Here is a 21,687-nt window from a genome sequence, read left to right as displayed (position 1 = left end):
TCTACTATATTCAATTTCATTCGATTCAATTCAATTCTATTCAATTCTATTCTATTATATTTTATTTTAGTGTGTGTGCGTGCGCGCACATTAAGGTTTTTCATTTGTAGTAAGTAAACTAAATTAAACTTGTAATAATTTGTAATTGTAATAATTGGACTAACAAAATGTTGTTTTATCATCAGTGAAAATTATACCTTCCTATTAAAGCGAATTTAGGTAAAATGAAGTTGTAAATAGCCAATAAATAAATAAATAAATAATCAAACAAACAAATACATAAATAATATGGTCTTTATAATAAATAAGAAAATAAATAAATTATATTTTTTATTAATAAATCGCACATCTATCTATCTATCTATCTATCTAGCTAGCTATCGGAATGGGGTATTTCTGTTTTATTACCCCTAGGGTTCAAAACCTAGGTCAGATCACATTGACAAGTACTATCCGTCCTTAGCAAGTCACATCATTGATGTTCTTAGCATGTTGCAAGTTAATAATAGCTAGATTTGATGTTAGGAGTTTGCTGAAATCAATAACCCTCTGAAAAATAAGTAATGCTCGCAGCAAACGCCACTAATAATACTTCACAGGAGAAACAACTACAGTCTTTGTCTCAAAAAAAAAAAAACTTGTCTTTTACTTGTTTTGATCCTTTAGCTAAACTGCTTTTGTGAAGAGTGATCTCAAACATGCAGCGTGTGAGCAGCTAAAGCCTGTAAACATTTCCATTTGAGACTCATGGCAAAATCAAGGGAGGCAGAGGTAGAAACTTGAAGATAACTGCATCTCATCCTTCTAACAAGGAAGGATGGCTATACTCAGGTTTGGGTTGAACATCACGAGAGGCCTGGCTCAAACCAATAAAGGCCCGAGGCTGGTTTCCACCCAGCATGAGGAGGACAGGTGGCCAGGGCTTGACTGATGATCTCTTGCTAGCTTTCCACTGGAGCACAGTATGAAGGCAAACAGGGACTGATTAGCATTTTAGCGGCCATCGGCATCTAGCACAGCTATTAGGAAAACAGGTCGGAGGCCATCTGGAAGATATAGTTCCCTCTGCAAGCCTAATGACATGTGGCTATAAACATTTTAAAGACTAATTGTGATGTTGAAATGGCTTATGTTGGAATTGGACATTTTTTAAAAGGACAACAAAATAAAGTAATTCTAAATACTGAATTATTACGATTTTGCTGATCTTATTTTTTATCTTTTTTTGTAACACATTATGAATATGATATCTTTAGCAAATAAATGACATTTGGAACAGACTGCAGTGCAGCCTGTCATTAAAATCTTAATTAGCCCCATTGGCTTCTCATCAGGGAAAGAGCCGTGCTCAGTGAACTGTGCTCGAAGTTAAGAGCTGCCCGAATGAAATATGAGAGAATATAATAAATGCAGCCAGCAGACAATGTGAAAGTAATGAGGGACAACGATGGGTTAAAGCTGAAGTGTGTCATTTCTGAGCCACTGGCGTCACCAAAGCAAATGTGAAAACAATGCTTGTTTTCAAACAGGTTTCCCAAACTGTCTGCCATTGGTCGCATGGTCTCACCACAAACTCTCCCTATTGGCTGAGAGAGACAATGTTGCTATGCCAGTCCCAGAACCAAAGACGGCATTTTGATAGAGCCGCAAAGTCATGGTGTTTACACTTTTTGAGAAAATTAGAAAGCATTTTCTCATTGGCTGAAAAATCTGATTGATTTCCATTGTAGTGAGATTTGTGTTGTACATTTTTTTGTGGTTGGAGTCTCAATGTGTTTCAAACATTTTGGTAAATTATTTGGTATTATTTGGTAATACAGGTGGCCACAAAGCCTGTCATACATATGGGAAAATCAGCGTAAAACTTGGATTCTGTGGTTCTTTCTATTGTTTGAAGCTTTCTGAAGAGACATTTCTTCTGTTTTGTTGGGTAATCTTTGTGTGTAAAGAAACTTTTGCATCACGACATAAAAATCCCACTGCTGTGCATTCACATCGCCTTGAGAATAAGCGAGGGATCTCTTTTGAGAAGACTTTCCCAGACTGTGAGTTAACCACACACTGCCTGCATGAAATCCATCAAACTGAACTGACAGACAATGGCTTTACCTCCTAAGGAAACTCAGGCTGGCTTCCAAGGCGTCATGGTGTCACCTCTAATGATCTAGAACAAATTCAACTACAATGATTATTTCTCTGTAGAAATGAAACAATTTGGGGGGGAAATAAAAAATTACAGGACCGTGGGATGTCATATGTATATGAAGGATGCATCTATGCTGCCTTCAAAACCTTCATATACTGCAGTGTTTTTCAGAGTTAATGAAACAGTCTCTTCTTAAGTCAAAATGAGGTTCTAGCTAACCAGAGGGAGGTTTTGCTTCATGCCTCATTTTAAGAACAGGAAAACAGCCAGAAACTCACCATGCCTTCAAAACAGTCCAACCAAGGTGCGTAGACCAAAAGAAGTTTCCCAAAAAATAAAATACTAGAAAAAAAAAAAAAGTCTGCACACTTCACCAAAAATCACAGATAAAAGTTTACTGAAAAAAACAAGGCAAACGTTTCGGTCACATGTTGACTTTTTCAATGCTGAGTGATTTTAAAAACATAGGTATTGTGAATGAAAAAATCCAAACACTTGGCAGCTTCTGTCCAAGTAAAACATTCTATTTTTTAATCTTAAGGTAACTTGCATTGGCAATGTGTGTAAGCCTTGAACTAAATGCACAAAGTGTTGGATAAAATGCTGTACACTGATTTGGATAGAGCTTTCTGTAAGAAACACTGGGATGAGACGAGTGTAAGTGCGCACGGAGGCTATGGACTGTATACCTCCATGATAAAACACGAGATGATGTTCTGCGCACTTAACATCTAATGCTTTGACAATTAGAAGGAGCCTCCTGCACGTCACCATTGTAATGGTCGGTCAACGAGGTGGGACCCTGATGAAAATGAAGAACCCTCCCCGTAGGGTTTGCTCTTGCTTCCTGGCGAAATAAAAGCGCGCACCTGGACACGGTGCTTGGGTACGAGTGAAGAGTCAAGGCAGCCGCACACAGCCACCACATCCAGACCACTTCAGCAACGATGATCGCCAATAACATCTCTATTTTCTGCCTGTCTTCACTTCTACTTTTAAACTTGGTCGGTGCCAAACCAGTCACCAGCTTACAGGTGAGTCTTCCAGTCTTAGCTCACTCTTAAACGTTTATTAGACTCTGACTAATCATGCATGTATGCATATTTTATAGCAGAGTCTTAAGCAGTTGTTAGATGAAGAAGTGAACACGCCGTTTGTGGAGTCGGAGGAGTCGGTGATGGAGCAGAAAGATGCGAGATCCGAGAAGAGCGCGCTGGATGAGCAAATGTGGGATTCAGATGCGCGCAACTCAGCGCTGGCTGGAAAAGATAGCGCCATCGAACGTCTTCTAGGCGATTTACTGTCCACTTCCAAGCGCTCCTGGAGTCGATTCAAGAAAGGCGGGCTGAGGAGCTGCTTTGGGGTCAGACTCGAAAGAATCGGGTCTTTTAGCGGACTCGGGTGTTAAGCGGAGGTTTGTTAGGAGATGTTGGCGAAATATAAACATGGAACATTGTGCAAACGCGTATTAGAAATAAAATAAGTCATGTCTTATTACTTCATGTCATGTCACTTCTTGCAGGTTGGGACTTTGAAATACTTGACACACTTTGGCAGGCACATCTTCGATAAAAAAAAAAAAAGAAGAAGAAGTGTTGACTGAACGTTTACCGTAGATTTGTGTTCAGGTGATGCTGTATGTGTTGGCCATTATTTATTTAAGCTGTAGACATGTAAATAGTTTGTATTTGAAGATTCCATGGCTGCTGCTTTGTACCGTTGCATCTATTTATTTATTTATTTATGTATTTATTTATGTCCTCTATAAACCCATTCGTGTTATAGACAATGTATATTGCTGCAAAATAAATATTTTGCATAACGTGTGAGTCACTGTGGTCTAAAACTAAAGTGAGTAAATTTGACAATGAACTTAGAAGGTAAATTAATGCATATATGCTAACATAATGCATTAACATGATGCATATGTAATTTTTTTGTTCGTTAAAATAGACATAAAGAAACCCATTCAGGCAAAAATCAAAAACTAAAATTAAAACATAGTTTTGCTCCTTGCAAAATAAATTACATTATATTTTTAGTATTAACTTTTACCATGAATCAATGATTCAAAAGTGCCAAGATGCCCATTAGGGTCTATTTCTACCTGAGCTAACATAAGGTACGTCAGTTTTTGACGAATGAAACTTTTATTCAGATTTCCATGAAAAAAATGACTTTAATGATAAGCATTTTACAGTGTATGCTGGAGCTATAGTCCAATTTATTGTGATCACATGGATCATTTATTGACATAAATAAATATCTGTTGGTGAGATCTATTGAATTTAGGCATGACCCAGAAACAAACAAAATACTAGAAAAAGTAAAGTAACATACATTGACTAAGCGTTTACGATATTAATTTTTTCACAATGAAACTTTCCTTTATTGTCATTCAATTTTAGGTGTTATATAATCCAGCCTATAGTTTGTTTGCCGATATAGGCTCTAACACGTTCTCACTCCCATCTCGTCGCTTATGGACTCTTTCAGGACCCCTTGGCGTCAGTTTTTATGCACTGGGTGCCCCTTTAGCGTCATTTTTCAACGTGTAGGGAACCCCACTGCTCTCAGTTGTTTGCTCTGTGCGTCATGTCCAGACGTATTTAATTCTTTAAATGGGTTTGTAAAAGTAGAAATGATTGAAAAGTATTTCACGAGTTGGGAGTGAGAGCGTGTTGGATTCCGAGAACAACCTGAAAAGCAACAGACGATTTGAGCACAAAAAAACTGAAACACTGAAATGATCTTGAGAATGAGACATGAAGAGAAGAGGACTCAGGCATTGTGTTCTTAAGATGCTTGATTTATATGAAAACAATCATTAAAACACTGTAACTGGGACAATTGGTAATCCCCACTAACGATGCAAGCCATCTGTACAGTACGCATGAGTGTCTTAATAAGTAATAAACCCTAACCGTAACTCTGTTGACCTGTTTTCCCATATTTGTTATGAACTGGAAATTAAGTTAAATCAGTGATTCCAGTACTTTAAATCAGCTCTGTGATACACATGTAATCCTAAACTACAGATAGGTTACCCCGGGACCAAACGGGACCATTTGGGATTCCCCAAAGAACTTTTCAGTGAGCAGTTCTTAAAAGAACTGTTTTAGTCTTATAGTGTGAAGAATATTTTAATTTTCTCAAGAACCTTTTTCCACTATAATGAACCTTTTGTGCAATGGAAAGGTTACAATGGATGTTAAAGGTTGTTCATGAAACCACTGATGCCAATAAAGAACCTTAATTTTTTTAAGAGTGAGGCCTGCATCTAATCATTTTCTATATACTCTACGTTTATACAAATATATTTGGAACATACATTGCACCCATAGTGTCTTAATAAACATTTATTGCTATCCTCCTCTTTCCTACTTTCATATGCTTTACCAGTGTTTCAATTCTCAATGAGATCTTTCTAGTTGACAGTACATCAGCATAGTAACAGCTGGTCCAAATGTGCACAAATATATATAAAATTAAAAAGTCAACCCGATCTCATAAAACTATTTTACAAACTGGCGATTTCGTATAAAAATCTTAAGATTTGTATAAATATGCATGAAGCTCCGTCTGATTGAAATCGTATGAATTATCGGTAACACTTCTCATTATCGGACCAATTCTCACTATTAACTATTTGCTTATTAGCATGCATATTACTAGCATAGCCATTGGCTGTTTATTGGTGCTTATATAAAGCGCATTCTGCATGATATTCTACATCCCTAATCATACCTAAACTTAACAACTACCTTACTAACTATTAATAAGTAGCAAATTAGGAGTTTATTGAGGCAAAAGTCATAGTTAATTGTTAATAGCAAGACTTGGACCTTAAAATAAAGTGTGACTGAATCTTGAAACCATTGATTAATGTTCACAGTTAATACTTATTAATGTATTTTAATATATGTTCAGCCTATAAACTGCTCACTCTAACATTATACAGTGTTTGTTAGTGACATTATTAATTATTATGCAGATAAAGCGTATATGTAGCCTACTGTAACTTGCCTTAAAGTGCCATGCAAGCCACTTGATGTGAATGATTTCAGGGAACAGGGGTATAATGAAATCATGAAGGTGTTCCCGTCACTGTATGGCCCATTTGGACTCGTCTATAAGCTTTAAATGACTGATTTCCGACAGCAGCCTTTATCAGACTGAGGTGTCGGAATGCACCGCCATTCTTCACATAACTGGCGTGTCAAACTTTAAAGTATAAAAGAGCTCGAGGCTCCGCTGAGAGAGTATACAGACAACGACAAACGAGACAGAAGAGCAGCAAAAACATCAGGAAACATGAACTCGATTGACATTCCTCTAGTCGGCCTTCTCTTGCTCTTCAGCGTTCAGCTCATGGGCGCCTTCCCGCTACAAAACACAGCCTTAACCACCGAGGACAGGGATGTCTTAAAGGTAAGACGAACATCTCATGAAAATGCGTATAAATAGTACGCCAAATAAAAACAGAAAATCGGGGTATTGATACGCAAAAATTGACTTTGGCGTGCATATGACACGCATTTACCCCACAGCGCTAATCCTATACCCATTGCGTATCATATGCAATTTGATCAATTTCTGCGTATAAACAGTACGCCAAATCGAAACATAAACTCGAGCAATTGATACGCACATTCATGAGATCGGGTTGGAATGAGACAGGACTCAAACTTGCTTAATAATGCTCACCCAATAGGGCAAACTAATGAGCCACATGCGGCCCTTTTAGCTTCTTCTACAGCGACTGGAGGAGTCCATTCCCGCTTCTTCTCAAGAACAAACACTGATGAAAGTGGAAGAAGAGGAGGATAATCCTGAAGAAACCCGTGTTGAACCTCAATCTAAGACTGACATGAGGGACTATCTGTCTGCTCGGGACCTGAGGACGGTCCGGCAGGACTCCAAGAGATATTCCGGGTGTTTCGGGCGCAAACTGGACAGAATCGGCTCCATGTCGTCCCTGGGCTGCAACACCGCCGGACGCTCAGGTAACCACTTCATTTACGTATCGCACGGTTAATATGGACATAACATACTTTGAATACAAAAATAAAGAACTGTTTCTAGACAACAATTTATAATAGTTAGTTTCCTCGACACGCTAATTTACAGAAATGATATTAACATACAGGTTTATGGTCCACTAACTTACACATTCTCTTGTTTTCTCTTTTTCCAGGTTCTAAGAAGTGGTGAAGTCTTAATGATTAGGAGCTTCTACACTGCAAAAAAAAAGTTAAACTTTTAGTGCTGGTGTTACTTTAAAGAGTTATTTCTACTTGATCTGACCTTACAATGACTTTTGTTGGTGTAACCTAATGTATTCAGGTTGATTTAGTCATATTAAATTATATTTTTGACATCAACAAAAAAACAAGATATTACTATCAAAGCACATTTCTAGGTTACCTGACAAATTTTTTTTTTTTTTACTGTTATTATCTATGACTCCAGAAATTGTTCTTAACCATGCATATTTATTTTGATATTTATTAAATTGTTTAAATAGTCCAGTTATATATGTATATGCATATTTAATTTAATTGTCATTCAGATCAGTCGTAATAAATGTTTACACATGCCTTTGTTTCCGAAATCTTTTTTTCTCGTTTCTTTCTTTTTTTTTTCAAAATTTACCTGAACACATGCACCATGAGTTTTCACTGAATATATAATAAGCTATTTCAAATTATAATGTGATATGGTTATATTGAACTCTGGAGTATTTTAATATATGTTCAGCCTATAAACTGCTCACTCTAACATTATACAGTGTTTGTTAGTGACATTATTAATTATTATGCAGATAAAGCGTATATGTAGCCTACTGTAACTTGCCTTAAAGTGCCATGCAAGCCACTTGATGTGAATGATTTCAGGGAACAGGGGTATAATGAAATCATGAAGGTGTTCCCGTCACTGTATGGCCCATTTGGACTCGTCTATAAGCTTTAAATGACTGATTTCCGACAGCAGCCTTTATCAGACTGAGGTGTCGGAATGCACCGCCATTCTTCACATAACTGGCGTGTCAAACTTTAAAGTATAAAAGAGCTCGAGGCTCCGCTGAGAGAGTATACAGACAACGACAAACGAGACAGAAGAGCAGCAAAAACATCAGGAAACATGAACTCGATTGACATTCCTCTAGTCGGCCTTCTCTTGCTCTTCAGCGTTCAGCTCATGGGCGCCTTCCCGCTACAAAACACAGCCTTAACCACCGAGGACAGGGATGTCTTAAAGGTAAGACGAACATCTCATGAAAATGCGTATAAATAGTACGCCAAATAAAAACAGAAAATCGGGGTATTGATACGCAAAAATTGACTTTGGCGTGCATATGACACGCATTTACCCCACAGCGCTAATCCTATACCCATTGCGTATCATATGCAATTTGATCAATTTCTGCGTATAAACAGTACGCCAAATCGAAACATAAACTCGAGCAATTGATACGCACATTCATGAGATCGGGTTGGAATGAGACAGGACTCAAACTTGCTTAATAATGCTCACCCAATAGGGCAAACTAATGAGCCACATATGGCCCTGTCAGCTTCTTCTACAGCGACTGGAAGAGTCCATTCCCGCTGCTTCTCAAGAGCAAACACTGAGGAAAGTGAAGAAAGAGGAGGCTAATCCTGAGGAAACCCGCGCTCAAACTCCACCCCAGACTGACATGAGAGACTATCTGTCTGCTCGGGACCTGAGGACGGTCCGGCAGGACTCCAAGAGATATTCCGGGTGTTTCGGGCGCAAACTGGACAGAATCGGCTCCATGTCGTCCCTGGGCTGCAACACCGCCGGACGCTCAGGTAACCACTTCATTTACGTATCGCACGGTTAATATGGACATAACATACTTTGAATACAAAAATAAAGAACTGTTTCTAGACAACAATTTATAATAGTTAGTTTCCTCGACACGCTAATTTACAGAAATGATATTAACATACAGGTTTATGGTCCACTAACTTACACATTCTCTTGTTTTCTCTTTTTCCAGGTTCTAAGAAGTGGTGAAGTCTTAATGATTAGGAGCTTCTACACTGCAAAAAAAAAGTTAAACTTTTAGTGCTGGTGTTACTTTAAAGAGTTATTTCTACTTGATCTGACCTTACAATGACTTTTGTTGGTGTAACCTAATGTATTCAGGTTGATTTAGTCATATTAAATTATATTTTTGACATCAACAAAAAAAAAAGATATTACTATCAAAGCACATTTCTAGGTTACCTGACAAATTTTTTTTTTTTTTACTGTTATTATCTATGACTCCAGAAATTGTTCTTAACCATGCATATTTATTTAGATATTTATTAAATTGTTTTAATAGTCCAGTTATATATGTATATGCATATTTAATTTAATTGTCATTCAGATCAGTTGTAATAAATGTTTACACATGCCTTTGTTTCCGAAATCTTTTTTTCTCGTTTCTTTCTTTTTTTTCCCCAAAATTTACCTGAACACATGCACCATGAGTTTTCACTGAATATATAATAAGCTATTTCAAATTATAATGTGATATGGTTATATTGAACTCTGGAATATTGAAGTATAGTTTAGGATGAAGAATAAAGTTCTTGCACTGTTTGCCCGACAACAACAACATGATCGCATTGATCAAACTGTCCCTTGGAGTCGCAGAAATTCCTCGGTCCCTCCTCAGGGCATCATTATCAGTTAAACCTGTTTCAGCACCATGGAGAGCAACAGTGCTTCACATTACTCAAGGGAACTCAAGGTCACTGTCCTGAGTTAGATACAACATTTCAGTGACATTCAGTATAATTTAGGCCTATGTTATCACAAGGTTAGGTGGTGACATTTAGAACAAAATGCTTTTCGGTATAAGTTGTTAATGAATAGGGGAAACCAGAGGTAGCTAAATAGCTCCAAACTAACATTGGCAAGTTGGTTCAAGTTGTCACATGTTTGGCACGTTTTATATCAAATTATGAATTAAAATTTTTGTTGGCCAAAACAGTTCAATATTTTCCTTGTATATTATTATTATTATTATTTTAGTATAATTGAGACACTATTGTCGTTTTTATTAATACTTAGTAGAAGTAGTAGTAATAATAATAGTATTAATAATAATAGCATGATATTCTACATCCCTAATCATACCTAAACTTAACAACTACCTTACTAACTATTAATAAGTAGCAAATTAGGAGTTTATTGAGGCAAAAGTCATAGTTAATTGTTAATAGCAAGACTTGGACCTTAAAATAAAGTGTGACTGAATCTTGAAACCATTGATTAATGTTCACAGTTAATACTTATTAATGTATTTTAATATATGTTCAGCCTATAAACTGCTCACTCTAACATTATACAGTGTTTGTTAGTGACATTATTAATTATTATGCAGATAAAGCGTATATGTAGCCTACTGTAACTTGCCTTAAAGTGCCATGCAAGCCACTTGATGTGAATGATTTCAGGGAACAGGGGTATAATGAAATCATGAAGGTGTTCCCGTCACTGTATGGCCCATTTGGACTCGTCTATAAGCTTTAAATGACTGATTTCCGACAGCAGCCTTTATCAGACTGAGGTGTCGGAATGCACCGCCATTCTTCACATAACTGGCGTGTCAAACTTTAAAGTATAAAAGAGCTCGAGGCTCCGCTGAGAGAGTATACAGACAACGACAAACGAGACAGAAGAGCAGCAAAAACATCAGGAAACATGAACTCGATTGACATTCCTCTAGTCGGCCTTCTCTTGCTCTTCAGCGTTCAGCTCATGGGCGCCTTCCCGCTACAAAACACAGCCTTAACCACCGAGGACAGGGATGTCTTAAAGGTAAGACGAACATCTCATGAAAATGCGTATAAATAGTACGCCAAATAAAAACAGAAAATCGGGGTATTGATACGCAAAAATTGACTTTGGCGTGCATATGACACGCATTTACCCCACAGCGCTAATCCTATACCCATTGCGTATCATATGCAATTTGATCAATTTCTGCGTATAAACAGTACGCCAAATCGAAACATAAACTCGAGCAATTGATACGCACATTCATGAGATCGGGTTGGAATGAGACAGGACTCAAACTTGCTTAATAATGCTCACCCAATAGGGCAAACTAATGAGCCACATATGGCCCTGTCAGCTTCTTCTACAGCGACTGGAAGAGTCCATTCCCGCTGCTTCTCAAGAGCAAACACTGAGGAAAGTGAAGAAAGAGGAGGCTAATCCTGAGGAAACCCGCGCTCAAACTCCACCCCAGACTGACATGAGAGACTATCTGTCTGCTCGGGACCTGAGGACGGTCCGGCAGGACTCCAAGAGATATTCCGGGTGTTTCGGGCGCAAACTGGACAGAATCGGCTCCATGTCGTCCCTGGGCTGCAACACCGCCGGACGCTCAGGTAACCACTTCATTTACGTATCGCACGGTTAATATGGACATAACATACTTTGAATACAAAAATAAAGAACTGTTTCTAGACAACAATTTATAATAGTTAGTTTCCTCGACACGCTAATTTACAGAAATGATATTAACATACAGGTTTATGGTCCACTAACTTACACATTCTCTTGTTTTCTCTTTTTCCAGGTTCTAAGAAGTGGTGAAGTCTTAATGATTAGGAGCTTCTACACTGCAAAAAAAAAGTTAAACTTTTAGTGCTGGTGTTACTTTAAAGAGTTATTTCTACTTGATCTGACCTTACAATGACTTTTGTTGGTGTAACCTAATGTATTCAGGTTGATTTAGTCATATTAAATTATATTTTTGACATCAACAAAAAAACAAGATATTACTATCAAAGCACATTTCTAGGTTACCTGACAAATTTTTTTTTTTTTTACTGTTATTATCTATGACTCCAGAAATTGTTCTTAACCATGCATATTTATTTTGATATTTATTAAATTGTTTAAATAGTCCAGTTATATATGTATATGCATATTTAATTTAATTGTCATTCAGATCAGTCGTAATAAATGTTTACACATGCCTTTGTTTCCGAAATCTTTTTTTCTCGTTTCTTTCTTTTTTTTCCTCAAAATTTACCTGAACACATGCACCATGAGTTTTCACTGAATATATAATAAGCTATTTCAAATTATAATGTGATATGGTTATATTGAACTCTGGAATATTGAAGTATAGTTTAGGATGAAGAATAAAGTTCTTGCACTGTTTGCCCGACAACAACAACATGATCGCATTGATCAAACTGGCCCTTGGAGTCGCAGAAATTCCTCGGTCCCTCCTCAGGGCATCATTATCAGTTAAACCTGTTTCAGCACCATGGAGAGCAACAGTGCTTCACATTACTCAAGGGAACTCAAGGTCACTATCCTGAGTTAGATACAACATTTCAGTGACATTCAGTATAATTTAGGCCTATGTTATCACAAGGTTTGGTGGTGACATTTAGAACAAAATGCTTTTCGGTATAAGTTGTTAATGAATAGGGGAAACCAGAGGTAGCTAAATAGCTCCAAACTAACATTGGCAAGTTGGTTCAAGTTGTCACATGTTTGGCACGTTTTATATCAAATTATGAATTAAAATTTTTGTTGGCCAAAACAGTTCAATATTTTCCTTGTATATTATTATTATTATTATTTTAGTATAATTGAGACACTATTGTCGTTTTTATTAATACTTAGTAGAAGTAGTAGTAATAATAATAGTATTAATAATAATAGTAATAATAATAGGGTGGATAGGGTAATGTGGGACACTTTTTGCAATTTTGAATGGTCTCATATTTCCATGTGAAGCCAAAACGATAAATCAAAATCTTTTATCATTATAAAATCCCCAAGATGTTCCATTATTATATCAGAAGAAATTTTTCAGATATTGTACATTAAGGGGAAATTGCACATATATCAGTGCTCCTTGTGCCAAATCGTTTAAGAATTTGTGGATTTTCTAATGTGGGACGGCTCATGCTCAAATCTGGGACACTATGTTTTGGGTTAGAAATCGTTAAATTTTTACAAAGCAAACTTCATATTTAATGCTTAATGCATAACTATGTTTGCTTAATTAATTTAGTAGGCCTACAGTGTGTTTGCTGTCTTCATCAGTTTGTCTTATATAGCCTATATGTTCACATGTGGAATGGTAAATCCAACTATATAACAGAAATTAAATTATTACTATTTAAAATAATTTATTACAAAAATGTCAGATTTCTGGCAGCAACAATAATAATAACCATGTAATGAAGTCAAAAATGTAAAACTGGACAAAAATGATAGCAAAATAATTTCATAAACGATTAAAGAAGATTTATTATGGAACGTCTTTAAAACTGTTAAACTTAAAAAATTAAACTTCTGTACTCTGCACATGGTAAGAATATGGAATATGTATTTTCAAAAGCATGTGCTAAGCAAACTGTGATGATAAAAACACTTCATAACAAAAATTAGTAGTCCTTGTTACCATGGACTCATCATGGTCCAGAAACCCATTGTCCTCTAGTCTCTAAATTTTAAATCTGGATCTTAAAACAAATAATATTTCAGCATTATAAGTCCAAATATTTAACAAAAATACATGTATGGCATTTAACTTTCTTAATGCACATTTTATCAATTGAATAACATAGCATATTTGACTGTCCCACATTAGTCAAAACATGCTGTCCCACTTTTGAAACATCCTTTTCTAAAGTGGGACGACAAAGATTGTTTCAAATAGAAAATATTCTTAGCACATTTTAAAAATATTATTGCACATTTTGATGTACAACAACAACAATAATAATAATAACAATAATAAAGTTTTGGTAATTTTTGGTCTGTATTTGTCATTTTTATTCATTTTGTTTATTTTATTTTCCATATAGTTTTTATTACTTTTTCAGTTCTTTTATTTACTAAAGTTTTAGTTATTTTAGTACATTAAGTTAAACTAGAAGAAAATTAGAAATTTTAATTTGGCCACTAGCTAAAATAAATTTGATAAGTTTTTAAGCAGAAATGTAAAAAAAAAAATCACACACACACACACACACACACACAGTACTTAGTTAAGTATAATAACCCTGTTTTATAGTTGTTTATCGTTTAATAAATTTTAAATACAGATATGATATGGAAGATGGCTTTTACTTTTGATAGTATTATAATATTCACTGGAGTAAAACATTTAACAAGTTTCATTCTCCCCTATCAGCTACATCATTTATTCTGCAAAAAAACATTAACCACATTATTTTAGATTTAGCCATTTGCCAGACAAATAACTACACCACTCATTTTCTTCGCCGAAGAAACATATTTGCACATAAGATGTTAGATTGCCAATGGTATTAAAATGTCTATTAACTACTTTAAAGAAATTAGTTCAGTTATCATTAACATGCACATGAGTAAAGGTTCTGGTTTGTTACCTTATTATTTCTCCATAAAGTCATCATTTCAGTCATCATCACTGGCCTATATATAGACCATCATCTGTTTTAACCCCTTATGGTATAGTTAGTTGTAGTTTGTATCAGTTGTGAGGTGATGCCGGAACCATGTGAGCCACTCGTGCAGCGGATGCATTCCCATGATGCCTGAGGTCACTGTTTGTGTCCGAGTTACAGACCCAGCGCCACACATCAGGAGTTCTCCAGCGAGCCGCCTCACACCGCACCAAACAGACACTTAAAAGGAAATCTGCTCCAGGAGCGTTATCACAGACGAGGTGTCGGAATGCACTTCACACAGTTTACAGAGGATGAGCTCCTGACAGTCAACTGTCCCTATATAAGAGCCAAGCAGGCAGACGGCCAGTTCAGAGAGAAAGAGCCAGCAGCCAGAGGAACCCAGAGATGATCAGAGGACTTATTCTCACAGGACTACTGGTCCTGCTTTGGCACCAGATGGATGTACAAGCGCACACGTTGAGCAGACACAGTCCCGCCAGCAACATGGCCAAGCTGAAGGTATTTCTGCTTTGAACCCTTAAAATAAATAAATAAATATTGAGAGAACTCGCAGTGAAACGAGAACGTTTGGATCTGTTTACTCTAGTAGCTATGATAAAAAGTCGTAACTTGCACGCCTTTTCTACCTCAACGCAGAAAAGTACGTTTTTTTTTTTGGTATAAATGGATGTTTAGGTTGGCTGACTGAACGTTAAAGGGATGGTCTACCCATAAACGAAAATTTAAGTTGTTCCAAACCTATATGAGTTTCTTTCTTCTGCCGAACACAAAAGGAGATATCTCGAAGAATGTGGGTAGCCAAACCCTTGATGGCACCCATTGACTTCCATAGTATTTTTTTTTCTTCTCCATAGTATGGACGTCAATGGGGACCAGAAACTGTTTGGTAACCCACATTCTTCAAAATGTCTTTTTATTTTCAACAGAAGAAAGAAAATCATTCAGGTTTGGAACAACTTGATGCTGAGCAAATGATGACAGAATTTCCATTTTTGGGTGAACTTTCCCTTTAAATCGTATTTTCAGACTTGAATAAAACCATGTTACCGTTTTTGGTCATTTTTTACGGTGTTAGTTTCATCGAGGCCTTAAACTGAATGAGATTTAATATGATCCAAACAGGGAAAAAAAACATTAATATCATCTCGAGCATGCAAAGAATACTACAAGCATAGTACATTAGAAAACGTTTCAACAGAATGGCTAGGTTGACTCTGTTCTGCTCTCCAGAGCTTGCTGCAGCAGCTTGAGGAGGCCCTGGCCGCAGAAGAGGCTCCTGAGAGAGCCGTGGATTATGAGGACAGCAACACGTCCTGGGACAGAGACAGAGAGGAAGAAGCAGCTCCGGCGGAGGACAGCAACCCCTCGGATGGATTCGAGACGCAGAGAAACCGCCTCGTAGATCTCCTCATGTCAACCCGGAGCAAAAGCCTGTCTGGCTGTTTCGGGGGACGGCTGGATCGCATAGGGTCCTCCAGCACCCTTGGGTGCAACTCTAAAAAAGGTTAGCTATGATGAGTGATACAGTGACATTGAGATTGCAATATATATTTATGATATATAAATTATTTTACATGTGGGCAGTTGTCTATGAACTTTTTAGGTTCAAATGTACGTGTATTTAAGAGAGGGGAAAAATCTCAGTAAATCTAATTAAAAGTAAATCTAAGCTAAGGTCCTGTAACTTTCACCATTTTTTCCTCCGATTTTTAATGACCTTTTACAAGGTCCTGTGTGTCAAATGAAGTTAAAAGTAAAAAATATCTCATGTTAACTGGGAGGACAAAAAGAAAGAGAAAAATGTAGAAAATGTAAAAGACACTGGTGATTTTCTGTCCGGATATTATCTACAAAAGGTCTCATTAGTTAATTCAAGAACCAACCCTTACTAACAATGAGCGATGCATTTATTACAGTATTTATTCCTCTTTTTTAAGTTAGTTAATAAAAATACAACTGTTCATTGTTAGTTCATGTTGGCTCAGGTCCATTAGATTATATTAACAGATACAACTTTTGATTTTAATAATGTAGAAATTAACACTGATATCATGTTAATGGAACCTTATTTTAAAGTGCTGCACTGTAAAAAATGACAGTGAATTTAATGGTAAAAGACTGTAAAAATGCTACAGTAAAAACCTGTTAAATGGTTAACGGTAAATTCCCCTACTATATACGGTGAAAAACTGTACTGGACATTACATGTATTGGACATTAATTTTAAGGTAGTATTCCGTTTTTGGATGTGAAAAATACCGTATAATTTACAGTGAATAACTGTAAATTGACATTCCCAGAATTCCCTGCGTTACATTTCAAATTTGATGTTTTTTTGTTGAAATAACCATGTTTCTTCTTAGTTTTTTCTTATCAGTTTTGTATATTAGGGTTGTGTGTTACACTTAATGTTGTTAAATGAATGTTTATTGCATTATTTCAGTTTCATGTGTGTTACCATGATGGTGTTTAGTGTTTGTGTGAATGACTCTGTGCACCTTCTATATATGTTATTATTTAAAAGCTGCTTGTGATGGGCTTTGGTTCATCATGTGACTTTCTCATCACCTCCTGCATTTGGTGGTTATCAGTGTATTACAAAGGTACAAAACAGATTTCAGTACTTCAATAGGTTGGTACATTAACATTATATCAGTTAATGAAATTACAGCATTTAACTGTAAATTTAAGTTAAACCGTAAAACCTAAAACGTTGCTACCGTATTTTTTACGGTACAATTCCGGCAACCACAGCTGCCATTTTTTTTACGGAATTTTTTTTACAGTGTGCCTATAAAACACAATACAATCTGTAATTCAATGTATGTGGGTGGAAAAACTCCTGCGAAAAATAAACAGAAAATTTCTTTATGTTAACATATTAACAGCACATTGGGCTTTAATATGTTATAATATAATAACATTGGGCCTTTTTCAGTATAAATATCAATGTAGTATAAATATGAGCTCATAAAAACTGCATGTATTGTAATTATAGTTGACACAGAAAACGAATTTGTAGAGTAGAAAACAAAGATGAAATTCAAATGTTACAAAATGCATGTTAAACTGAAACTGTGGAATTTTTTTTTAAACATGGAAATGAAACCAACAAGACTGTGTTACAAAATTTGTCTATATTTTGCAATGCCTGTTGTGCTTTACGTTATCTGATGGTTCATATTTGTTTGATATATTTATTATGTACAAGTAGTTGAGTGCTAATAAGTCTGTTGAAATGCAATATATGGCAAAAATCACGTGCATGAATACTATTCTGCATTCATTTATGAGGTTTATGAGATTGCAATACTCCTGTGCAATTCTGCTTTTAATGAAGAATAACAGACCCAAATAAACATGAATTGCTATTTGTTTGTGCTGTTATTTCTTTTGTCACATTTCTACAGCCGAAACTGTACTTAGAAATAAAATGTAAAATACCATTTTGTTTCAAGAACAGTATGAACAGATTTTAAGGGGGTTTAGTTGCAGAAAGTGATAACAAAATCCTGGTTTTTAAATCATTTTTTAGATTTTCTCAAAACAAAACTCAATAACTCCAGGGCTAACACAGAAACACATAAGCTCACCACTGAGCCCCTTCTCCCATTCATAAGGAATCTACTCGTGTACCACCCACACCATCTCTTCTAATGGCCATTATCAGACTCATTACACATCAGCACTGCACTATAATGAGTCCAACAGCTGCAGGTGCTTATCAACACCTGCGCTAACCTTAAAAATACTCCAGCCATGGCAGCCTTAATCCTATTACACAAGCTCAGCGGGCTCGCTCCTGATTGCATGAATAATGCCTCCGCTCAGACCGCTGCTCTTATTAGTAACTTCAGTTCTCTGCTCCGTGACTGTTAGAGACTGATGTCTTGGGTCTGGTGTGAATCCAGTGAGATGGCAGTGACAGGAGAATTAGATGAGCAGCCAGCAAGCGTGTCAGAGCTGGAGGTGAGGACTGCTGTTAGTCTGAGGGTTCATTCACACTGCACTGAGAAATAAAGTGGCAGATTTGATGTATGACCATAGGCAAAACGCCCTCCAGGTGGCAGACAGTCGTTCTTAGACTTTCTTACACTCTTACTGGGAACATCTCTGTCAGGACAGGGTTTTTCATCCATCTGAATCTTGAAAGGACTGACAGAAGTAACAGAGTATGTACATGGTCAATTCAGGTCAATTTAATTTGAGTGAATATCACCACATACTGTATAGTCAATATGGACATGTTTGGTTCTGTTGACTTTTATGAAATATAAAGTCTCTTAAAACACCCCCCACACCCAGCAGACACTACATGCATCATGGGAGAATTCTGTCTGAAGGTCATGAAAATTCTATTCTATTCTATTCTATTCTTCAGTTATGTTAATGGCAGTATTGGAAATGACACTTTTAAAGCATTTGGAACAAAACTTCATGGCTAGAATTTTATGTATCCCACATATATAACATTACATGTATTACAATTATTACATAATTATACATTTTCACACTTTTTTTTTTAATATAATTTGAGAAAATTGCAGCTTTATTGAAAACCCTACGCAAAAGTTAGTCTGCGCTCAAGAGGTATTTACTCTGTGATTTACTTAAGTGGTGATTTTTCTCTCTCCTCTTCACAAATCACATTTGATTTTTAATTTCAAGCATGTTCTTCACATGACACTATTGTCCACGTAGTAAAGAAAGACACAAACTTTTGAAAATGGTTGTGGCAATATTGTTCATTGTGATGGAAATGATACCACAACTGAAAATGTGTTTTTTACTAATAAATAATATTTGCAAGGATATATATTTTTAAATAATATTATACATTATGTAAAAACTAAAATAATTAGATTTTTTTTTTTTTGCATTGTATTTTTTTCATATAATATTGAAAGGATTTTTTTGTTTAGCTCATCATGGTTTAAACATATTTTTTGTAGTTTAAGACTGAAGGTTTTGATCTGGTATACAATAACAAGTTTAAAGTAGCAAAATAAATGAAAACGTTTTTTTTTATATGTATTTGAATTTGGAATCTAGACAAAGCAGCTGCTGAAATATAAGAGCAAATTGAGTGAAATCTGCACTTATGAACTAGTATTACATCACAGGCCTTTCTTGACAAGACTCTTGATAAGAAGCTCTGTGTCAGTGAGTGACAGTCAATGAATCTGATGGGAGATGGGAGATCTGTAGTCCATGAACTGGCCTTTCTCATTCACTATGATGTGCATCCTCCTTAGCACAAAACCACAGATGAACTGGAATGAAAAAAATGACAGCGTCCTAATTTGCCAATGAGGACTGCCACGATTAGCTCTCGACATTTTATGAGCCTTGTTTCCTCGTGGAAATCGGATCTGGGCTGAAATGGTCCATGTCCGACACATCAGCCTACATTAGGAGGTCTGCATGCATGCGTCAGAGTGAGTTTAACTCCACGCACTCGGCCGTGAAGAGCTTAATGAATCCGACTCAGAGCTCTGCTGTGAATATGACTGACTGAGCAGCAGGTGCAGACACTCTTTATTCATCACACATGACTCATTCCTACTGTACGACCAGATATCTCTTAATGCCAAAAAAAAAAATATATATATATATATGTATATATACTTTATATATGTGTATATACATGTAAATCCATAACACTTTATTTAAGGGGGAAATTCTCATCCTTAAGAATGCATGTTTAGAATATTGGCTGTTTGTCAGTACTTATAAAGCACATATTCTGCATGAACTTATTCTACATCCCTAATCCTACCCAATACCTAAACTTCACAACTACCTTACTAACTATTAATAAGCAGCAAATTAGGAGTTAAGAGTCAAAAGTCATAGTTAATAGCTAGTTAATAGTGAGGATTGGTCCCCAAACTAAAGTTTGACCTGTTAATCAGATGGTTTATTGCTATATCACAATTGACTCCGTTTTAAACCATTTCACTACTTTGCTATGAGAAGATGCTGCTCAAGTTTTTGCTTTGTCCTCAATTTCTCTTTCACCGTATTAAACAGAAGTCAGTTCCTTAATGACGGGATCCTTCAGAAAGTGACAGTGTTGCCGGTCTCATGAAAATGCGTATAAATAGTACGCCAAATAAAAACAAAAACTCGTGGTATTGATGCGCAAAAAAAATGACTTTGGCGTGCATATGATACGCACGTGTTTGGCGTGCATGTAATAGGTAGTTTTCGCGTGCATATGATATGAAATTTGTTGGCGTGCATATGACGCAGTTTTCGCGTACATATGATACGCATCTACCCCACAACCCGAGATGGGCTGCTGCACAACCCTAATCCTACCCATTGCGTAGCATATACACGCCAAAGTCAGTTTCTGCGTATCAATACCACGAGTTTTTGTTTTTTATTTGGCGTACTATTTATACGCACTTTCGTGAGATCGGGTTGTGGATTAGTGATCAAATAAAATAGTAGAATGATTTCTGGGATCATGTGACATTGAAGACTGTAGTAATGCTGAAAAGTCAACGTTTGCATTACAGAAATAAACTGACATTTAAAAAAAAACATAGGCTATATATACAAAACAACAAACGAACAAAAAAAAAACACTTAAAAATCACACAAAACCAAGGCACTCAAGGAGGAGTAAAAATAAAAAGCCTAAACAAACAAACACTCAAGTACTTATCTGATGTAAATACACACTGTTATTGGTATTGACATTGGTGATTGTGTTTGATGTAAATATATATTTTGATGTTTTACATAGTTGATTTTTGATATATTGTGTTTGAGCTAAATGTTGTGATTTTGTTTGTTTTTGATTATGCTGATGATTTGAATTTCCTCTCTTATTTCACCAAGTCAGGTGATCATGTCTGACTAATTGTTTGGAGTATAAAATACTTGAGTATGTTTGTTTTTTTACACCCTGATGAAGGCCTGTTAGCCACAACGTGTTTGTGTGCACCGATAAGTTTTTAACATTATTATAGAGAAAATTTGTATTTTTTACACATCCTTGACTGCCTTGGTTTTGCATGCTTTTTATGAGTTGAACTATCCATTACTCCAAAGAGCATCAGGATTTGAGAAAGTTTT

At 36.1% G+C, this 21,687-nt stretch overlaps 5 protein-coding genes across 5 annotated transcripts; all 5 read left to right on the top strand.

The window, feature by feature from the left end:
- The first annotated feature begins 3,063 nt into the window (after positions 1–3,063).
- On the top strand, positions 3,064–3,702 carry LOC107748995 (C-type natriuretic peptide 3-like). Its single transcript, XM_016564033.1, has 2 exons — positions 3,064–3,180; positions 3,258–3,702. The coding sequence occupies exons 1-2, from the start codon at positions 3,094–3,096 to the stop codon at positions 3,552–3,554; spliced, it is 384 nt and encodes a 127-aa protein (XP_016419519.1). The 5' UTR covers positions 3,064–3,093; the 3' UTR covers positions 3,555–3,702.
- A 2,758-nt stretch (positions 3,703–6,460) lies between these two features.
- On the top strand, positions 6,461–7,360 carry LOC107748982 (brain natriuretic peptide-like). The gene is made up of 3 exons (XM_016564021.1): positions 6,461–6,577; positions 6,894–7,152; positions 7,344–7,360. The coding sequence occupies exons 1-3, from the start codon at positions 6,461–6,463 to the stop codon at positions 7,358–7,360; spliced, it is 393 nt and encodes a 130-aa protein (XP_016419507.1).
- Positions 7,361–8,290: 930 nt separating this feature from the next.
- Positions 8,291–9,190, top strand: LOC107748981 (brain natriuretic peptide-like). The gene is made up of 3 exons (XM_016564020.1): positions 8,291–8,407; positions 8,724–8,982; positions 9,174–9,190. The coding sequence occupies exons 1-3, from the start codon at positions 8,291–8,293 to the stop codon at positions 9,188–9,190; spliced, it is 393 nt and encodes a 130-aa protein (XP_016419506.1).
- Positions 9,191–10,870: 1,680 nt separating this feature from the next.
- Positions 10,871–11,770, top strand: LOC107748980 (brain natriuretic peptide-like). Its single transcript, XM_016564018.1, has 3 exons — positions 10,871–10,987; positions 11,304–11,562; positions 11,754–11,770. Exons 1-3 carry the CDS (start codon positions 10,871–10,873, stop codon positions 11,768–11,770), a joined length of 393 nt encoding a protein of 130 aa, XP_016419504.1.
- A 3,200-nt stretch (positions 11,771–14,970) lies between these two features.
- On the top strand, positions 14,971–16,107 carry nppa (natriuretic peptide A). The gene is made up of 2 exons (XM_016564031.1): positions 14,971–15,096; positions 15,829–16,107. The coding sequence occupies exons 1-2, from the start codon at positions 14,983–14,985 to the stop codon at positions 16,105–16,107; spliced, it is 393 nt and encodes a 130-aa protein (XP_016419517.1). The 5' UTR covers positions 14,971–14,982.
- The last annotated feature ends 5,580 nt before the right edge of the window (positions 16,108–21,687 follow it).

The sequence above is a fragment of the Sinocyclocheilus rhinocerous genome, unplaced genomic scaffold (genome assembly GCF_001515625.1).
Source record: "Sinocyclocheilus rhinocerous isolate Xijiao unplaced genomic scaffold, SAMN03320098_v1.1 scaffold470, whole genome shotgun sequence".
In the NCBI taxonomy this organism is placed as follows: Eukaryota; Metazoa; Chordata; class Actinopteri; order Cypriniformes; family Cyprinidae; genus Sinocyclocheilus; species Sinocyclocheilus rhinocerous.
The sequence above is the reverse complement of the archived record's forward strand: the minus strand, read 5'-3'. Positions and strand labels throughout refer to the sequence as shown.